We start from the raw sequence: 16039 nt of genomic DNA on the forward strand, positions 1-16039 counted from the left end.
ACTTGGCCGCGAGCCCCTTCTCCTCACAGGGGCAAGGACGGCGCCGGTTCCCGCCGCCCGCCGAGCCCTCCGCGCGGCGGTTAACCCCTGCGGCGAGGCGCTCCGCCTCAGGCCGCCTCTGCGCCTCCGCCGGCGCAGGAGCGCCCAGCCGCCCCGCCCCGTCCCGCCGCAGCCCAGCGCCGCATTCCCCTCACGGGCCGGGCCGGGCCGCCCAACGGCCGCCGCGCGCCCAACGGCCGCCACCGCCGCGTGCCGTCGCCCGGCACCTGTGCGGCCCGGCCGGGGGGGGGGGGGGGGGCGGAGAGCGGCGGGCGAGGCGCCTGCGCACTGCGCGGCCCCTCGCCGCCAGGGCCGCAGTCACTTCCTGCCCCTGTGCCCATCCGGCTCCGGGGTCAGCGGCCGCCGCTCTGGCGGGACAGGGGAGAATAAAGTTTTATTCGGGGAGGGGGAAGCCGGCCGTCCTCTCCCAGGTAGGGGCTCGCCCGCGGGCGGCCCGCCCGCCGCGCCCTCCCTCTCCCGGCGGCGGCCGCCCTTGGCGCCCGCTGTCACCTGCCGGCCGCCCGCCCGCCCCTCCCCGCCCGGGCTCGCGCGTGGCGGGGCGGCGGGCGCGCCCGGCTCCGGCTTCGGCTCCGGCTCCGGCTCCGGCAGCGCCGCGGCGGGCGCCGGCCCGGCGGGCGGGCGGGCTGCGGCCGCTGGTTGTCGGGGGCGAAGCTTCCCCCGCCCCCCCGCCGCACACCCCCGCGGGAGCTGAGGGACGCCGTCCCGGCGGCGGCGGGGCTGCGGGAGGAGGGCTGGGAGGTGGGGGACGGAGCGCGGCGAGGGGCGGCGGGAGAGCGGCGCGGCGGGAGCCGCCCGCTGAGGGGGGCGCGGGGCCGGGCGGCTGGGCTCGGCGGGGAGGGCGGCGGCCCGGGGCTCTCCTCCGCCGGCCGAGGCGCAGGTGGCGGAGCCCGGGAGGGAGCGGAGCTGAGCGGGGCGGCCGGGCTCGCCGCAGCGGCCGTTGCAGAGGGCGTTGTGAGACCTGCTGTAAACAATGGAAACTTTCTGCTGCGCGAAGGGTGCCGCTGCCTCCCGGCCTGCTCCGGCGGTGCCGCTGTAGGAAGTGGGTGTGCGGGGTTAGCGCTGTCCTGAGCCGCCGGTTCCTCGGGGCTGACGGTGAATTTGCTTATTTTGGCAGAAGCGAGCTGCTGGATGTAGAAGGGAAGTAGGTCGTGCGCACGGAAAATGCCTCTAAGGGACAAGTGTTGTCAGACTGACCACCATCACCATGGGTGCTGCGAACCAGGTACAGTGGTGCGCGATGCTTTGGCTGTTTTACTTCTCTCCTTCCTTAAAAGCTGGCGGGAGCTGTTGTGGTGTTGCAGATGTGCGTCACTAGTGGCAGGTTTGGATATAAAAAGTTTCTGAATTTTGTTTGGAAATGGTTTTTTGATATCCTCAAACTGTCACGTTGAAATTATTTCAGGAAAATAATTTCTCAGTTCTTGCAGGATGTGTAATAATCCGCAAGCCACCACATGGGCATTGTATGCAATGAACAGAGGAAGGCAAGAAGTGCTGTAAAACAACTGACCTTTTCATTTCCAGAAGGTGTAATATTCTGAACTTTTTGTAAAATGATGTTCCTGGCAACCTCTTGCATTTGCTGTTTATATTTTTACTTTACATCGTCTCTGGTGAGCTCTGATGGACTTGGAGTTCTTATTCTCAGAGAAGGAAAAAACCCAACAAACCCAAGTCCTGAAACAGCTATTTGCATTCCACTGCTGTGTGACGTGGAAGATGCCTTCAGTGGAAAGTATAATGAATACTTAGAAGGTTCAGCTGACTTGCTAGATTTTTTGTAATTGTTCTGCCTACTGTTATAATTGGTAGCCTAAAAGGGAATTTGGTTCCTTTCTTGTTGCCTTGTTGTAGAGTTTGTTGTTTGGATGCTTTCACTTGTGTTTTGAAAAGAAAGGCATCAGTTTGGGGAATTAATAGTTGAAAGCGTGAGCATGGCAACTTTGGTAATGCTCCTTTAATTAAATGTAATTTGAGACTAGGTATTGTTCAGCTAGTAGAAACATTTCTTTGTGTTTAAGATGAAATGGTTTTGAGTTGTTCTAATGCTTTAAAAAAGCTAAAATACTTTTCTTGCCTTACAAATAACAGCGACGTGTTATGTCTGTTTCACGTATGTCACTCCTCTTGATGTCAGTGGGTGTTGCACATGCATATTAGAGGCGGTATACAAACCAAAATATACTATTTTGAAGAATAGGGAATGGGCTAGTAGAATACAATATGTCATTGTGTCAGAGATCCCCAAACGATTAGCTGATTTGTAATGGTTGTTACGTGTTCGTATATATAATAGTATATTATGGGGCCAGCATAGTGGAGTGGGGTGTTCATTCTATCGTTCTTTTCTAGGACTGCTTTTCTTTCTGATGTTCTTTTTCAGCCTGAATTTATTTATAACCTTACAACTTTTAGAACAACTTTCCTGTCAAAATGTGTTTAATCTATTTGCATTTAGTATTTCTAAATAGTTTTATACTATGCCTCTACTGCTCTTTATCAAAAATAAATTTCTTAGAGATGCTCAGTGCTTCGTTTAAGAATGGAAATGTTACAATGGTGTTAAAAATCAAACCAAATGGGTAAGGTAGGTGCCAATTTATGCAGTACAAAGCTAGCTGTTCTGTCAATAAGCAAGTAAAAAGAAGACCTAACTAAGGATTTTGCAAACACATGCTTGAATAAGTGGTCTTATTCATTCAGATTTGGTTTTCCCTCTGGGCAAAGCTTAACTGCCATATGCATATAAAGCAATGGAATTCTGTTAATTTTCACATGCATAAATACTATGTGTTGAAATAACTAATAATCATCCTGATCAATGAATGTTTAAGTTGCAATACATTTTACAAAGACTGTGATGTGGAATGAAACTTCAGAAATAAGGTATTACTTCAGCAGTTTGCTTGAACCAGAAGCATTTCTTGAATGTGGTTTTGCTTGTTAAAAATATAATAGCTATTTTTGGTATATACTACGTAGTTATGCTTGTGCTTTTTTTTCTGATCACTGCTACTTTAAATTTGAATTCAGTGCTTAGGTGTGTACTGGCAACATTGAAATCACATAGTATGCTGTGAAGTACCGTATTTGGTAATGCTTTTTTGTACATCTGTTTCAGCTTGAACAGTGGAAGTCAAGTAGATTGTTCTGGGGAATTGGTTTAATTGATGGAAATTTCTAGTGAGTTAATTTGGGTTTATATACTTATATGTTTTTGTGTTTGATACACACAGCTTTACACTTTTTCTTTAAATAATCAAAATGACAGCAAACTGTCAGAAGGTATCATGGCTGGAAAATTCAGTATTAACTGTTTTTTAATTCAATGTAGATGAAAATTTTTGAGTAAGGCAACTTTTACTCTAGTTCTGGCCTTTCTTTTTAGCTAGTTTACTGTGTGCATGGAAAATCCATAACTTAATAAAAATCACCTGAGCGTTCTCTAATGGCTTATTATCCTTTTATATTTTTCAGTGCATCTGTTGGAACCTGGTGATCCTCCGTTATTACAGCAGCCTCTGCAAACATCAAAATCTGGTATTCAACAAATCATTGAGTGTTTTCGATCAGGTATGAAACTATGCCTAACTTTTTAAAAGTTCATTACCTTGTTAGAAGAGTTATATATATTTAGTATATTAAAATAACCAACATCTGACTTTCTACATATTTGCAAACCATTGGTAGGTTTTTGGAATTAGGTGCTGTTCATTTTAATAAGGGTTTTCGTATAAAGTAGTGGAGATACAGTTCCTGCTGTATAGTAATATTTCAGAAACATTAAAAATTAGTTTGTTGTTCTGCTTTGAGTCATCCCTCCTGCTGTTATTACTCCTGCTGAGTTTATCCTAAAACTTCTGAGATGAAGAGAAAATTCAGTATTTACCTTGAACTTTTTAAAACTGCTTTATCATGTTACTTTTAAGGTGTTCCTTGGTTGTTTGGGGGATTTGCAATACATAGCAATGAATGTAAGAATAACAACTGAGCGTTTGGGTGAGCATGCCAGAGATGATTGAAACCTTTAATGTTTTCCAGCTGTTTCTACACTTCTCATATGGCAAGCCAAACATTTTATTTTCACAACCCTTGGTGCAAGAACACAGCAGTTACTACAAAATTAAAGCAGTGTCTTTAATGCTACTATCTATATGTTTCTAGATTTTTCCACATTGAGCTCTTATATGTATGAAATGTTTCATGTATAAATCATCACTGCTATGTAATAGGATGCATGTCTGGGCTGGGTCTTGTAAAAGGGCACAATATTTAAGTTCTCCACTAGCATTTCAACAACTTAAGAAGGAAAACTGGATGTGAGAGTCATCATTAATAACCTTTTTTAGTTTGGTTGAGATTGCCTAAGGCCTCAGGTATGCATGGCAGGCTTCCTTTGCTTGAAGTGGATTAATGGAATCTCTACTGGTCATAGCGCGAACTAGGTGCAAGGACTCTGTCTCTGGGCTACTTCTGGATTGTCCTCACTGACAGGTGTTAAATTGATAGTTTACCTTGACATCTTCACTCATCTGCACCAGGGAAGTTGGACAGAAAGCAAAAGGACTTAGACCAAGGTTTTACTGGTTAGTTTTGAACAAGCAACATTTCGTTATGGAAGGAAACTATTTTGATTCTTGTGGTAAAGAAACAGGGATTAAAGCCAGAGTATCGTCCATAACTATTTAAGCAGATTTAGCAGAAGCTTCTGTCATACAAAGCATTAAGAATAACAGATGAAGTTGAATCTAATTTTTTTTTCTAAAAATGAAATTGCTTGCTAAAGGCATAAACTTTGGTATTTCTGCCAGAGAAGTATTTGTAATAACCAATGTTCTGTACTGATTTCCTGTGACTATGATGTTATTCTAGTGTCAACATTTACAAATATTAACAGAATTTGATAAAGTATCACCTGCCCCAATTAGATGGAACTACAAAATAGAGAAGGCAGCATATGCTGGCAGAAGACTGACTGCTTGTTGCCACAGTCTGCAGTTAGTGAAGAATAAGGAAAGGATTATTTTTTTTTCCTCTGCCTGCTGTGTCCACAAAACCAGTGGATGTTTTAAATTTATTTCCAGAAGTCTCTAAAGATCTACAGTTTAATTCAAAAGGACCAATTATTTTTTTACTCCCACCAGTGAAAAGCTTCATAGTTGCATAAGGATGGTTTGAAGCCAGAGTGACTACCGTGTCATCTAGTCTGACCTCCAGTATGTCATAAGTACTTTAATCTCACCCAGTAATTCTTAAGCCAAATAATTTGGATTAGACAAAAACATTTCGGTCCTGAATGGAAAGAGACTGAAATACCAGTATAACAGGAGAGAGGATGAGGGACTTGTGTTTCCCTTGACTGGGAACTAGTGGAGAATTAGATGATTTTTTTGTTTTGTTTGGGAGGGGGCTTTGTGGCTAGGGCATGCATCAACAGCATGGCCAAACTTTGATTTATTGTGTGCTATTGCCAAATTGGAGGCCTTTCGTTTGAATTGTAGTTTGGTAACTTACTGGAATTTTATCTACATGGAGCATCTTCAGTTTTGTTCAGCTGGGTTTTTGACAGTAGTTTTCTTTATGTGCAGAAATTCAAACATTGGTTGGTGAAATCTGAGTAAACAGCTTGCTTTTGGAGGAACTCTGTACAATTTTTAAATTTGGGGTTTTCACTAAATCTAAATATTTGTCCAGTAGTCTGTTTGTAAAAATACAGGTCAGATGAAGGTGAGGTTAGTAACACTTGGAAGAAGGAGGAGTGAGGGTAAAAGACAATAGGCTAGGGCTGTGGCCCAGGAAAGGTGTAGGGGAGGACAGAAACTGGATGGTAGCCTCAGATAGTCAAGTTTGGGTCCCATTTTTAAGCAGTTGTTGACGAAGGAGAAGACGCTGTGCTTAGCTATAAAACTCGGTCATAAAAAATATTGCAGTACTATTATTACACCAAGAAATAAAAAGTTGTCTTGGTAAGGCCCATTCATATTGAATAACTATTGTTATGAAATTAGAGTTTCATTCAGGAAATAGTTTTGAAGTGTGATTCAAGTTTGATCTTTAGAAGGAATTCTTAATAGAAGTGTATGTGATGACAGGGAACTTGAACTTCTATTTCAGCTTGAAGAATGTCTTGATGCTGTTTCACAGATTTCTGATATTATTTATTTTTGGTCCAGTTTCTTTCTACTTTGCTCATTGGACTAATTTTGATTTATTCCATTGTAAGAAAAAAATCAAGTTAGAGAAATTAGCTGAATTTGGTTACCTAGTGTTTTTTTCTAATCTGAGTGGGTAAGCATTCAGCATTTAGTAATCGATTGCTAATTGTCGGCATTCCGTTCATAATTTTCGTGAGATAAGAAATGAAGGAGTGGTTTTGAAGTGTAACTTAAACTCTGAATCCTTTAGTTCTTTAAGCAAAGCAGGAGCTGGAATACCTCAGCAACACTAGATCAGACTGTATCTTTGTGTTTTGGTTTGGTTTTTTTTTTTTAATACACAATGTATAATAGTCTGGAAAACCTGCATATTTTGTCACACTGCCTATGTTTTAATAGAAAGCTTTTTGACTTAAATTATATATATTTTCCTTTCAGCAGGCTGAAAATATGTCTACAGTTCTACTTTCTTGCCTAAGCATCTTCATCTTGATCTTGGGTCAGATACGTAGATGTAGTAACATTTCTTGACCTGTTATTCTCTTTGTTTTATTGTATGCTTTAGTTTTTTGCCTTACTAGGTGCTGTTTTTACATGAAATAGCTGTGTATCTCTTTGTTTTCCTAGTGCTGTTGGATAAGCTTAAAGAAAAAATATTGCAGGCTTCTTTAAATGCTCTAGGTGCTTATTCTTTCCTCTTGGGCAATTGTATTGCAGCAACCTGATACTGTAGTATGGACTCCTCCTAATATTAGCTGTTAGTTTTTATCATCGCGCTCTCCCAGTAAACTGTAATGTGCGTAATCCTTGACTTTTTCTTTTTTTTCAAACTAGTCTTGTTTTTGTAGTGAAACTTGGAGTATGTGTCATAAGTTTACAGTGCAATGAAGTAGCATTAACACAAGATAAAACGCTGTTATAATTGTCATGTTTTAAAATGTTTCTACTTTCGTGGGATGATGTGAATTAAAAGATGAACAGAAAACCTTCCTTAAGTGTAACGTTTTTTTTATTACAGGAACTAAACAACTTAAACATATCTTATTAAAAGACGTGGACACCATTTTTGAGTGTAAATTATGCCGAAGTCTCTTCAGAGGATTACCAAATTTAATTACTCATAAAAAGTTCTATTGTCCTCCAAGTCTCCAGATGGATGATAGTAAGTCTTACTAATTGAAAGTGTTTAATAAAGCTACCTGAAGTTGAGAAACTTATCTTTCTGTATCTTTTATACAAACACACCAGAAACAAAATGCAAAAAAAAGTGGAATTAAATTTCAATAGTAACATATGTAGATCACTCTTATGTTAGTAAAGAAGCTACAGCACTGACTTCATATGCATTAACAACCAAGACCCATGTCAATGTCATACCTTCATACCTAGTTTATATGTCCAGCCTTTTAATGAAGAGTGTCACTGTTAACACTTTTTATTCCTTCTTTCCCTTTTTCTTCCCTGTCTTTCCCTCTTTACTGTGAAAGATACCAAAATGTATGCCAAAGGACTGGGAAATTAATCTTATAGAAAAATGTGGATCTAACAAGGCTTTTCAGTTTTAGATCAGCATAGCTCTGATGGACTTCAGCTGGATCCTGTAAAGTGGCTTGGATCAGTATCCGTTATTTTCTCTTGTACTTGGGAAGCACTCAGGGTCATGTATGCAATCCTCCAGTCTTACTCATTATGAAACACAGACTAAAAGTTCACCATTTTCTTTAAGGACCTGTGCTTCAATAATAGTATCTCTTTCCCACTGCCTCACCTCAGCTGCTCTAAGATATTCTATGTGATCATGCCTAGCCCACCACCTGTGTTGCAGAAATTAAACTTCATTATTAAAAGAAAGTAACTGAAATGATGAGGAAAAAATAAAGTAGTATATTTTTATGGAAAAAAGAGATTTATTAAAGTCTCATTCCAGTGATGACTTTTTGTTGATCTGAGTAAAGCTGAGTAATTTGGAAATGTGCCAGCATTCAAAAATGCTTTGTAAAGCTTTCTCATTGTCTTGATCTCTTGACTAGGTAGACATAGGTGCAATGAGGATTTTTCTTTCCTGATTAATGCCTTCCTGCCTCAACATTTCAAAAATTAGGAATGAACAGAAATTTATTTAGGTGATTTTTGTCCCACATTGTGTCAGCTAGCATTGTGACGAGAAGGTGAAAAGACTAGTACTGTCACCTTCCTTAAAGGAGTATGCTTAGCTAGTTGCAGAGAGTCAGAGAGCTTCTCTGTGAAAAGGGATGAGTTGTATTTTCAAAGCTAGGTCAGAAGTGCATCTGACTTAGATGTGGAAGTTTCTAAGCAAAATAAGATTCCCATCCAGCTCCTGACATTCTAGCTTTCATTTAATTGGCTGGTTAGGTTTCATATTTCAGTGTTCACTAGGAGGGGTACAAATGAAGAGAATAATACTACATGCTCTGAATAAAACTGTATAAATACTCATTTTTTATGTAAAATTGAGTATGATGATTATTGAAGAAAGTGGGAGTTTTTTTCAAGAAATAAAATTAAAAGATAGTGAACAAGAGGTAGGAATAAAAGTTTAGTGTCCCCATGGTGAAGAATTCCAAAGACTATTCCCTGATGACTTCTTTGAGATGTATTCTGTTAGTGTAGTCATTAAGTAGTCTGAAAAGGTGCTATAAAATAGGAAGGACTTTTTACCCTTGCTAAAAATTACATGGATAGTCCTCCTTGAAACTGACTGCAAAAAGTGTTAAAAATTCAGTGTTAAAAGATGAGTTCTGAGCAACAAAACAGCATATTTCTTTTACTGACACTCTTTTCATGTATTGCTGGCAGTGTGAAAGGAACAACTCTAAGTGTGGGATTTTAATTAGCTGTTACCAAGAATTGTATCTTCAAATCACCATGGATAATTTTGAGCTGTATCATCTCAGTGCCTCACCTTTTTGCTGTGGCACCCTGGCTTCTTAGTTAGGCCAGTGCAGATGCTTAGCATATCATGCTGGGAACTAGATCACTGAACTACTTTGGCATTTAAAAACAGGGTATTACTGATGCCTGTAAAATCATGAATGACATGAAGGTAAATAACAGCAATCATTTGTTTTTCTTTTTTTTTTTTTCATAATACAAAAACTGTGGGATATCCAGCAAATTTAAACAGCCAGTAAAATTATCAGTATTTCTGGTAAAACAAACAAAACCCCACAGCTTAACGTTGTGGTAGCCAAGAATATAAATGCTTCAAAAGCATTTGAATAAACTTTTTTGAAACTAGGTGTTTTAAAACAGTACTTTAAAGGCAGACTTCAGCTTGAGAAGTATACTGGCATCAGACAAACAAGGAGAATCCCTGTATCCTTCTTTCTTGCTTTTTAAGTCTGCTCCAACTCATTATCAGGGCAGAACACAGGATGAACCTTTGGTGAGCCTCAGTGAAATTATCCTTTCTTAAAATAACTTATTTGGCTCAGTTTTCATTCTTTTGAGAAATTAGTACAATTTTTTCCCCTGAGTAATACAGGATTTTTCTGTCCTTAACATTTACTATCTTACTGTATCACTGAGCCTATTAACTGCTTTGGTACTACTAAAAGCTTTCCCTGCCTCAGAAGTTAAGTTCTCTCTTACCTACTTATATCTTCATGCAGTGCTCAGGTTACACAGGCATTTCATTCTTAAGTCCTTAAGAAGGACTGTTCAGGATTCACAGAGAAGAGCTTATTTCCAGAATTAGATTCCTTTATTGAGAATGCCCATTTCCAGCAGTAGGAAAATCAGTTTCTAATGATATTTCAGTCTTAGTTGCGCACTTGGAGAACAAGCTCAGTCACATGGCATTATTTTTGCAATTGATACAGATTTTTAAAGATCAGTTTAATTCCAGGCAAACCAATTTTTAGTTTGGGTGACTTTCACATTAGCATGCTAGAAGGGTGTACTTCCAATATTGGCTTTGTAATAAAAAAGTAACTCGTAATGATATGATAACAATGATTACTCAAAGCCTCTAAGTATAAATACTCAGAAAAATAGTGAAAATACAGGATTTGTGCAAATTTGGTGACTGAATTGACACAGTGGTTAAAAGATACTTTGAAATTTAAAAAATTTGAAATTACCAAATCATTAAAAAATACTTTTGCTTCTTTTCACAGACCTCCCAGATATAAATGATAAACAGAGTCAAGCCATAAATGACCTCCTGGAAGCAATCTATCCAAGGGTAGATAAGCAAGAATATGTAATTAAATTGGAACCTATAGAAACTAATCAGAATGCTGTATTTCAATATGTTTCAAGGACTGATAGCCCAGATGAGAACATAGATAGTAGTAGTACCCCTGATCAAGTTCCAGTACAGATACAGGAGCCCAGCACTGAGCAACCCAAGACTGTTTCAGCTCCAGCCCCAGTCCCAGCTGGGGAGACTGTAGAATTGCCTCCTGCTGATCCTGTTACAAACAAGGTAATACCTACTCCTGAAGAACAGCCTCCAGCAGTAAATCCTGAGTTGGACTCTCTGGATAATTCTGATTTTGGCCACCAGTTGATATGCTGCCTTTGTAGGAAAGAATTTCATTCCAGACGCAGTGTACGCCGGCACATTCGAAAAGTACACAAAAAAAAGATGGAAGAGCTAAAGAAGTATATAGAAACAAAAAAGAAACCAAATCAGTGCTCTGCGAAAGGACGAAATAAGAATGTTCTTGTAACATTAGGTAGAAGTTGTCCTGTATGTTATAAATCATTTGCTACAAAAGCCAACGTAAGGAGGCATTTTGATGAAGTTCATAGAGGATTAAGAAGGGATTCCATTACTCCTGATATAGCTACAAAGCCTGGGCAACCTTTGTTCTTGGATACAGTTTCTGCTAAAAAATCTTTTAAGACCCGAAAACAAAAGTCGTCTTCAAAGGCTGAATACAATTTAACTGCATGCAAATGCCTTCTGTGCAAGAGAAAATATAGTTCACAAATAATGCTGAAAAGGCACATGCAAATTGTTCACAAGATAACTCTTTCTGGAAAGAACTCTAAAAGAGAGAAAGGACCCAACAATACTGCCAATGGCACAGAAATAAAAGTAAAAGTTGAACCAGCAGATTCTGTAGAACCTTCACCCCCTTCCATTGCCCTTTCTCCGCAGAATGAATTAAAGGGAACAAATCATTCAAATGAGAAAAAGAGCACACCGTCAGCACAGAAAAATAAAGTTAAACAGGACCCTGAAAACCCTAAATCAACTTCTAAATCAACCACTAAATCAACCTGTAAATCAGCCTCTAAATCAACCTCTAAATCAACCAATGCATCTGCTGCAGGTGGCCAGCAAAAAACCAGGAAGCCAAAACTTTCAGCTGGCTTTGACTTCAAGCAGCTTTACTGTAAACTCTGTAAACGCCAATTTACTTCTAAACAGAACTTGACAAAACACATTGAATTACACACAGATGGAAATAACATTTATGTTAAGTACTACAGGTGTCCACTCTGCTCTTATGAAACGCGTCGCAAACGTGATGTGATAAGGCATATAACTGTAGTTCATAAAAAGTCACCACGCTACCTTGGGAAAATAACTGCAAGTTTAGAAATTAGAGCAATAAAAAAGCCAATTGATCTTGTTCTAAATAAGGTGACAAAAAGAGGCCCTCAGAGGGATGAAACAAAACAGATTGGTTCAAAACAGGATGTCACCTCTAATTCTCCCAATAAAAAGTATGAAGGAGCTGATGTTGGTATTGAAGTAAAAGTAACAAAAAACTTTTCTCTGCACCGATGCAATAAATGTGGGAAAGCGTTTGCTAGAAAAGCTTTCCTAGAACATCATAAGAAAACCCACAAAGCAAATGTATCTCATTCACCTGAAGAAAATAAAACCAAAGGCAGAAGTACAAGATCTAAAGCTGTTGTCTGGTGAGGAGAAAGAAAAAGTGTTTTGTCTTTTTTTTTTTTTAAAAAAAACAAAACAAATCCACTGCCTTTCTTTTGCTGTTGTTGATTTATTTCTGAAAATATATTTTTCCATAGATTTTATGGTTTAGTGGCTTAAATACTAAGGTAGATGTCAAATTTGTTTCTTAGATTTTGTTTTTAGTGTTTTGGAAAAGAGCTAATTTCTAAATTTGTCATTGTAGGTAGTTGAAATAGAATATGGATTAAACTGTACCAAGTCAACTCTTTAAATTGTCTTAAGGCATCTGTTGTAATCAAGCTAATATATGTACATTTCTAAAATAGTAATTTTCTAAAATTAACAATACTTTGGTTTGAATAACTTAACCTGTTAATTAACTTGTCTGTTACCCAGTTGAAGAAGTACTAAAGGTACTACAGTAAAAGTTGTTGACAGAAAGAATCCCTATGAACTTATTGAAATAATCATTTGTCCCTTTTCTTTTTTTTAAATTTTAACGTGTATTGCCTATGCCCTGTCAACAAAAGGACATAGAACAGGTTTTTTGAATGTAATTCGGATGCTTAGTTGCTTTGATTTAAAATCAGTATGAGTTAGGTGCCTACAAACGCCTTTAAAATCATCAAATTTAGGATTTGATTCTTTTCATGCTTATTTATATAAGCACGGGTTTGGAGTCTTCTGGTCATTGGTTTTTTTAAAGTGTTTGAGTCTCAGCAAGAATTTTTGTTTTAAGTCTAAGTATGCGTAGAAGCCTGGCCAAGATTTTTCTAAACTTCTGCTTATATGGTACCCTGGGAATTTTTTTACACTTGGAAGGGTTGTATTCATAGTTTCGCAGTTTTCCATAGCCTTCATGTTAAAGATGGCCTATTTTTAAAATGACCTTTTAAAAAAAGAAATAATGTATCTATGCGGTCAGTTTGTGTTTCAGAATGACCAACTGATGCCTGAAGGTTGGGGGATTGTACAAAAAATTATAATGAAGAGAGACAATAATGATACCTGTAAGAGTTTTTAACATCCTTATTCAGAATTATCTTTCTAGCGTATTTGGTGGAAAGAAAACCAAGTATATGTGCCTTGTTCTATATTTCAACTCTGAAATGCTATTTCCCAGGAGCTAATTTGATGCGAGTTCAGCTTTTGTAGTGAATTGCCATCCAGCTATGTTAAGTTGTAATCTGGTGCTTTTGTGACTTCGTAACAAATCCTGGCTAAGTAGGACAGAACTTCAAAAATGAACTGAGCTGGACCCTGAATTTGCTGAATTTAAGAGGAGGAGTGACTTCTGCAATTTGATCAAGAATTAAAAATTTAGCCTTATAAATTATTTATGTTTTGTAATTTAAAACAGAATTATATGGGTAAACTCAAAGTATTAATTTATTCTCATTTCTCCTCTCAGATAGGTTCAAGTGATGTTCGGAAAGTTTGGAGTTCATTTGAATGAAAAAGACTTTAGTTTGTTGTTGGAACCGCTAATATCTTGATAATGGTACTATAAGGAGGAAATATTTTCATAAGCTGTTGTTTTCTTACTAAATTAGTAACTATTCTGCCTGCTTGTAGGACAGTGCCTCCTCCCAAAACACTGAATTAGTTGAAATGCACATGTGCTTCTAAATTAGGAGTGACCTCTATGCAGTTGAGGTTTGACACAGTATAGAACAAACTTTCTGAAATGAAAAAAAGTACAGGAGCAAGTTAATGAACAGCAGCTTTGGAAGAAGATTTTTATTCCTCATTTAGAAAATCATCTTCAGAGAGCTCATTGTGCATACTGGTCCTCTCTGGTAGTGCTAATTGATGAACAGCTCTAACTTTTGTGTGATATCCTACTTTGGCAAATGTGTTATATACTGTTTTAAATTTATTACAAATGAATGTATGAGAGCAAACAATGTAGTGTATATTGGCTGAATTGTACTAATTTTTAGTATTTGCCATAACATCAGTTTGTTCATATTGACTAATTTCCCAGTTCTGGGACATTCTGAATTTCACTGTACTGAAATTGCTTCAAAGATCTCCATTTTGTTTCCGTATGTGGTTCATAGGAAAACTTTGTAAACATCTAGGAAGTTTACAAGAATATCCACATTCCTCTATTCTTTAATTTTTAAAAAAAAAATTATACACAAGCACTTTAATGATAGTTGCAGTTTATTTTTTCAGTTTATTTTTTGAAAGATCAACACACTAATGTTAATATGAAGGTAGTGAATATTTGCTGATGTATTATAGACAGACAATCTGTGCACAACCACTTGTAATGTTAGCTTATTTCATTAAATATTAATACAAAGGGAGGATAGAATGGGAGAAACTTGAAAAATTTTTTCTCTCAAGATCATGAATGACCACTATAGGTAGCACTTGACTTGTATAATTTGGAAAATGTTTTAGATACCTTTTTTTAACCTTTTAATCAAGAGTGTAGTAAAACAGTCGCATGCCTACCATTATGAAATTCTTGGCAGGTTTCATGCGTCAGTGGTTTGGGGTTTTTTGGTTGGTTTGGTTTTTTTTTTTTTACTTTTTAGAAAATATTTTGTTTAGTGATTTGTGTCAAATTGCTACAATTTGAAAGGTATTGTACATCAGAAGAAATACCATGTTTTTATATAGGTTCACTCCCTTACTTAGGGAGGTGCCTCGTGTTCATATATACTTTTTGTATAAAATATATCTAAAAATGTTGATCACAAGATCAGGAGTAAAAATACTTTTATGGATAGAGAAATATTTGGCCCTGTTAGTGCATTGCACTAAAAATACTGTGAATGGGAACTGGACTGTAGCTGTTGCTCAAAATGTTCTATATTGAATGTACATGCTTTTGTTTGGATAAATGTACTGTATTTGATGGAAAATAAAGCAGACTGGAAATCACTTTTAAGTGTGCATAAACAAAAAGATGTCATGTTTGTAAACCTGCAATATCTATCACTCCAAAATCAGAAATTACAGTGTTTGCATTTTTGTAAAGTTTTACTCTTTGATCACTGAAACTAGTTGTTTGTAATATTCTGTTGTAATAAATGGGGTTTTTGTTATTAAAAGTTTGGCAGTTGTGGAGTGAACAGTTCTCCACACTGATGGTTGGCCCTTGCTATATTTTTAGAAAACACTGTTGATCCTGGCTTTTTGTTCCTTGTAAAGGTATCTCTTCCTTAACTGAGAAAAACTTTTTTTAATTATCCTTTTAAAACAAAAGTGAATATTAATATTGAAGGAGATAGGCTATGCTGGGTTTTGTAATGATAAAATAGGGTTGCCTAGTTTTGCATTGCAAATAATGTTGGTAGCAGCTAATGTTACTTCTTTTTATTGGAATATCAGAAAAGAACTGCCATAATCATTGTTTATTCTTTTGTAAAGGAAGATGTCAAGCTATTTATGTGAGTGGATTTTAACAAATGTTCCTGAATGCCTGTGTATTAAGATTAGGAAAGTAAATTGCAGGTGTAGTGATAGAATAACTGTTCATTCCTCAGCTAATCCTTGTGGTTTCTGCTGTCTGTTCTGGGTAAGTGTGCAGTATACATCTTGAAATATGTGAAGGTGAAGTTACTCCTATTTCAAAGGTAAGCTTTCTTCTAAAGGATCTCCAGTTCTGCATCCGTGTAGATAAACAGAGCTACAAAACTGTTTTGTTCTACTTGAAGCTTTGGGTAGCATATTTCTTCTTAAAGGTGTGGCTTAATAATTCACAATTACCATAACTTGGTTGTGTTTGGGTTTTGTGGTTTTTTTTAATGTATCTTTCCATGAGGTTAAATCTGCTGGGTAGTTCTTTTGAAACACAAGTCTCCTTTTCATTCTGACTTGTGGAATAGCTTTGTTTTCTCTTTTTCCAATAATCAAAATAAATTATTTGATTATGATGGACTTGTTCAATTTAGTGATTTTTTTTTTT

At 38.1% G+C, this 16039-nt stretch overlaps 1 protein-coding gene across 3 annotated transcripts; it reads left to right on the forward strand.

Annotated features, from left to right (window-relative positions):
* The first annotated feature begins 338 nt into the window (after nt 1–338).
* On the forward strand, nt 339–15034 carry ZNF800 (zinc finger protein 800). 3 transcript variants are annotated; one of them, XM_075024971.1, is made up of 6 exons: nt 339–470; nt 1175–1282; nt 3538–3633; nt 7234–7377; nt 10355–12116; nt 13526–15034. In XM_075024971.1, coding segments are annotated over exons 2-6 (2064 nt in total). In that variant the 5' UTR covers nt 339–470; nt 1175–1221; the 3' UTR covers nt 13527–15034. The 3 variants fall into 3 exon arrangements, with proteins under 3 accessions (XP_074881072.1, XP_074881070.1, XP_074881071.1); XM_075024969.1 differs by having other exon boundaries at nt 10355–15034; XM_075024970.1 differs by lacking the exon at nt 339–470 and adding an exon at nt 648–798 and having other exon boundaries at nt 10355–15034.
* The last annotated feature ends 1005 nt before the right edge of the window (nt 15035–16039 follow it).

Source organism: Buteo buteo, chromosome 4, assembly GCF_964188355.1.
Source record: "Buteo buteo chromosome 4, bButBut1.hap1.1, whole genome shotgun sequence".
In the NCBI taxonomy this organism is placed as follows: domain Eukaryota; kingdom Metazoa; phylum Chordata; class Aves; order Accipitriformes; family Accipitridae; genus Buteo; species Buteo buteo.